The sequence below is a fragment of the Pterocles gutturalis genome, unplaced genomic scaffold (genome assembly GCF_000699245.1).
Source record: "Pterocles gutturalis isolate BGI_N339 unplaced genomic scaffold, ASM69924v1 scaffold16650, whole genome shotgun sequence".
NCBI lineage: Eukaryota > Metazoa > Chordata > Aves > Pterocliformes > Pteroclidae > Pterocles > Pterocles gutturalis.
Genome location: NW_010141199.1, coordinates 20,594 through 26,193, shown reverse-complemented (window position 1 = coordinate 26,193; position 5,600 = coordinate 20,594). Strand labels below are relative to the sequence as shown.

The 5,600-nt window shown below is 37.8% G+C and overlaps 1 protein-coding gene across 1 annotated transcript in view; it reads left to right on the top strand.

The window, feature by feature from the left end:
* CAMK4 (calcium/calmodulin-dependent protein kinase IV) overlaps positions 1 to 4,672 on the top strand; it is a gene marked incomplete at its 5' end in the record, with an annotated part of 17,248 nt that extends 12,576 nt beyond the window's left edge. The window contains 2 exons of the mRNA XM_010083950.1: positions 952 to 1,104; positions 4,008 to 4,672. Of these exons, the coding sequence (XP_010082252.1) occupies positions 952 to 1,104; positions 4,008 to 4,172 (318 nt within the window). The remainder of the gene's footprint in view (positions 1 to 951; positions 1,105 to 4,007) is intronic.
* Positions 4,673 to 5,600: the final 928 nt, after the last annotated feature.

Sequence of the window (5,600 nt, the reverse complement as noted above, 5' to 3'; positions counted from 1 at the left end):
GTAGGGAAATTTCAGGGAGCTCTACAGTGAGTCCTCCCCTCACACTTGGGCACGTACCAGTAATGGAGCCCTGCCCCATCACTTGTGCTCTGCTCCAAGGGGTGTGTAGTCAGGAGAGCTTCATAAGCATGCCTCTGCTGAGTACCATTTCTGGACTTCTTTAATCCACCTTCACCTTTCTCTTTTTTTTAAAACACCACTTGTCCAGACATACAGCAAAACCCATGAAATGCAGCTTGACTGGACACACTTTGTACCCAGCAGTTTGTACCACCTCCACTCCCAGGGGTATGTCTGAAGTGTCTTGTTCCCAAAAATGTCCTACTGTTTTGTTTGGAGAGGTACAGCTTCCCTGGTCTCAATAACAGAAAGAATGGTGTAAGCAGCATTAGTTTCAGAGTGGGCTAAGAGAGAAATACTTGTACTTTTAGCTCATGTGTGCATGAGATTTTACAGTGACTGAAAGAAACATTCCATTTGTGGTGTACCTGGCAATGACTGCATGGTACAAATCTGCATGAGTTGCATACACTAGAATTTAAACTTTCTTATCCAGTTTAAACCTTGTCCAAATCCAAAAGTGGGGATACTGCTAGGAGAACTGCCTGTCTGGGGGTGTTTTTAGAATGTCTTAGGGTTTACATGACAATTCAGACATACAACAGCCTATGTGGGTACGGGCCAGCTGCATTGGTACGTACTCTTACAAATGCTGGCAGCTGGTTGATTCTTTTTCTCCTCTCTTCTGCCTTAGTGACTGTCTTATTAAATGTTATTTATAGAGAACCAAGAAAAGCCAGAAACAAAATCTGTGCAAAGACTTGAATATAAATTCCTGTTGGTTTCTTAGAATGTGTTTCACTGATATGCTTTCCAAACCAAGACCAGAGCCCCAAAATGTAAATGAAGAATAAGGTTAACAGTCTTCTGTATTTCTTCCTTGTAATGCAGGTTAAAAAGTTGATTGTTTTGGACCCTAAGAAACGCCTCACCACTCTACAGGCTTTGCAGCACCCTTGGGTCACAGGAAAGGCAGCAAACTTTGCACATATGGACAATGCACAAAAGAAACTTCAAGAATTCAATGCCCGACGTAAACTTAAGGCAAGTCTCTGGACACAGTCTCTAATTTGGCTATGAAAGCATGCAATTAAATTAGTAGCCTTACAGAAACCTTGCACACTCTCCAGGACAACATTCCATAGTGGTAAGGAAGTTTTTTATTTAAGATGACTGATGAAGATGAAAAAGATGAAGCTGATTTAGTCGATGTCTGCAGCCAAACAAATAAAAATGCGTGAGGTTGCTGAAAACTCCCATCTACATAGAGAACTGCTGAGAATGTACACAGCTTCTGTAAATTCCTTACCTTCCTTTCTTCTCTTCTTGCTTCCTTGCTTCTGTCCATCCATCTGTTCTGTACTGCTTGCACATCCTTACAGTACTGACCAGAAGGAACAAAATTATGAGTAGTTTATTCATGAGCATCTATAAACCTGGAAGATATTTATTCTACTATTGCGTATTTTGATCTGTAAGCCACCCTTAGTTTCTATACCTATCAATACAAAGCAGGAGCTTAAGCTGTCCTTTCGTATAGTCTAGAGTCAGCATTTCAGACTTGTAGGTCTAGAAAATGTGTGCATTGTGATTAATGGGCCCAAAATATGCATTTCCAAGTACCTGTGATAGCAAATATGCAAGGGCATTCTTTAACTGGAAATTAAGTCCTGCAAGGCAGGAGTGCCAGTGGGACCTGTGCTGAAAATAACACTAGGTTTTGAGTCACCAGTATGCTCCTTTACCATCTAGTCTACATATCTGCCATGGGAAGAAGCAGGGAAACATTATTAAGTGCAAACAGCAGGCATCTGGGCATCTAACTGAGATAACATTGAGAAGCTTTCTTTTCCCCTAGTCCCTTCTTCAGCTGTTAAAAGATTTGTGTCTGCTGAGGAAAGACTTTCAGGGATACTTCAGCACAGAAATTATTATCAACAGCTATAGTGAAGCTGTGCTTGTGGCCCTGGGCAATAAGAGTAAAAAACATCTTGTCTGAGAGTTTTACAACCTCCATGCAGAACCAAATTCACAAACAATGACCCTTAGCTTTGTTTTTGCTCTTTTTTTTTTTCAGTATTAGGGAACTGTGACAGAGAATCTCTACAGGGCAAAGAAAAAAGTTTTGTAATTTACAAAGGTCTCAGACACCTTTGATTGATAGATAGATGATAGATAGATAGATAGATAGATAGATAGATAGATAGATAGATGTAATTAACAGTGATGCTTTACCATGCTGCACTGACTACATGTCTATTAACATTGTTCTCTTCAGAAGGATTTCTGTAGCCTTACAGCAGGATTGCTGTGTATTCACTGAAGATGCCATGCAACATTCTTATATCAAAATAATTTCAGAGCATGAGCAGAGTCATACATTTCATTATTTCTGAGTGAGCTGTTACTTTCCCTGCCCATGAGGCCACAAAGAAATGTGTGCCCTTTTTGCATGTTTTGATTTTGATTCTCTTTATATTTTTACACCTTTGATCACCAATGGGATTTTTTTGAAGCCCAGTTTATTTAGATCCCGATAATCAAGCCGTTGCGTTTTACAAGTTTATTTTTTCATTGCTTTTCTATTTAAGATTAAATGGCCAAATGTTCAGTTATTAAGAGAATTAACTGGAGTTAGCAGTTATTGTAAATAGTTTTACACATATATATGTATAAAATGAACCATACATTTTTAGACAATTAATTCCTGTCCAAAAAATAAGAAGCAATCAGAAAAGCATGTAGTGAATACATGCTTTCGTTGTTTTGTTAATAAGAATAATACAAAATTATGCTCTCTTTCTCAACATACAAGTCCAGCAGCAGGCTTTCTTTACAGAAAGACATTAATTTTATAGAATAACTCTAAAGCTTTCAGTCATTATTTGGTTTTTTGTAGACTTTGTTGAATTTATTTCATAAACATCTACATGTCTAGTGAGAATAAATTACATTAGAAGTATCTTTATACATTATAATATTGAGTGGCCTGTTTGGTTTGTAATCTGTTGTCTGAAGTCCTCTCACCACTAATGTGGATGTCTGTGATTTTTCCTTTAAGCCGTCTAGACTCTCACTTTCAAAATTGTTGCCATTTTTGTTGACTCATGCCTTGTACTTTGACTTCATATTCTTTATTAGCTGATTCTTCTTCTTGCCGGTGTTTATATAGTCTGTTTTTTCAGTAGCATCTTTTTTTTTTTTTTTTTTTTTTTTTTTTTTTTTGCATGGTTATCTCTCCAACCCAGCCACAAAACTTGCTATGCTCCTGATCTCATCCTGCAGATCTGCTTCTCCTGTGATGCCTAAGCAAAAAGCTGTCAAAGTCAAAAATAGCTAGAGTTGTCATACACAGAGATTAGTATTTCTTTTCCTCACCCCTGTATGTTTGTTTTTTAGGCAATAAAACTCTTCAAGGCAAGGGCTGAGATAATTCTCTTAATGCATGTCTTCATTTTGTGACATTTTATCCCCAATGTGTATTTACGGATATACATAGGAAGCTGCCAGTATGCACTGGACAATTGTGCTTGGCATATGCAATAGTGCAACAGTGATAAATATTGTTTCCCTTTGTGAACTTTTCATGGAATAATGAGTGATAATAATGTTGGTCCTATTATGATGGAAGATAACTTTCTTTTTGCCATCTAACTTCAACACAGAAGACCTGAAGTCGTTTCTAAAAAAAAATTCAGCATGTGCAGCTGAAAAAAAATAATCTCTTCATGTTGGCCAACTTGTAACCTTGTGAAAGCAGCAACTTTAAACCTCAGTCTGGTATTTCAGGTGTCGTTCTAAATCTGTCTGGGCCCAGGCAGGTATCCGAATGGGACACTTCCATGAACACTAAACGCGGTTACATTCCCTAATGGGACGATGCTAAGACTCCAGTGCTGACAGACCATGTTCTTTAAGGAATGTTTGCCTGATGCTCTCTTTCTTAGGCTGCAGTAAAAGCTGTGGTGGCATCAACTCGCCTCGGCAGTGCCAGTGGTCACAGTGCGCACGACAGCAACAGGGCCAGCCATAACCCATCTCCCATCCATGATGGCAAACCCGAAGAGGAACCCACTCAGGAAGCAGAAGCAGCTCCAGAAGAAATGTCCTAGGTCAATGTGCTTCCTTGTTTCACTGAGATCTGTCATATCATACACCAGTCAGGAGAGATTTGTAAGCTTGGCCTCTCTGGTTCTGCTTTGGGGTGCCAAATGCACTGGCTGGTGATTCTACCTTCAATGCATGTGACTGCTTATCAAAATAGTAAACTGTTCCATAAGGCATGTCATGGAAACAGTGTTATTTGCAGTAATACCGGCAGGTGAAAACATGGGGATAAATAACTACCTATCATCATGCATATACTTCATATACATCTATCCAGTGTTTCTAGATGGCATTTGAAACAAAATACTATTTAATTTGGTTTTAATAAAGTAGGTATTTTCTGTATGTCGTGAGTTTCTTTGAACAGCTTCCTTCCAGATTCTTAGTCCTGCAGTAGATGAAATGGAAGGAAATACCAAGCCAATGCTTTTAAAACTGATGTACAAAATAATGCTTTTTATCTGTAAAATCCAAAAAAAGTATTTGGGGATTTATATGCAAAAAACATTCCACTACTTCTGGGAAGAAATTGAAATGTTAGTTCCACTAGGCATGAAAATGTACGTTCCACAAGTTTGTGTTGAGAATGCCTTACTCTGACTTTTCCTGTTTATATACAGTATTTTAATGACAACCAAAATTACTCAGATTTCTGCCATTTCATTCTCTAGTAAAGTGTTAGCAAAACAAAATGATAGACTGAAAGAGGACTAGAATAGATGCAAGTTTTTAAAATACCATTATATTTATTCATTAATTTCTAAACTGTGCAGCTAGAAGATGTTTTTATAGGGCTTAAGGGAAAAATCTGCAACTACACAAGTTGTAAATGCTTGAAGGAAGCTATTCTACAACTTAATGATTTTGCTCTGGGGAAAGTCTCTTACACAAGATCTGGGAGACAGCAGTATAATCTAGTTGCTTCCCAGATAGTTGAACCTCATGAATAACCAGTTTCCATTTGTCAGAATAATTAGTCCAGATTTTCCTAACAAAGGACCCCTCCTGTAAAGTGATCCACCAGCACAGATCTTGCATCCACCCAGAGTTCCGTGTCTTAAATTAAAAGCTGTGTGCATGGATGGGCATGCAAAATTAGGGTCAGGCTCTTCAGCTATCTTGGCTTTTTTTGTTGAACATAATTGATAGGAATTGAAAAACTAACATGCATCAGTATGCATGAGCTTTTACATTTGTTTGTTATCACTTTGATAGCACATGAATTTCATAATGTTATTGATACATTACAGAAATGACAAAAAGAACCTGATGTACAACGTAATTTGTGTTTGTTAAAATTTTTAATATTGATAGTTACCTGACACCCTAGTGCACTCAGTATTCCTCTTTTGCTTTGTTTTTCTGTTAAGTTAGTCCTTGCACAACTTGCCTTGAAAAAATATCAGCTACTGAAAAAACAATCATTAATAAAA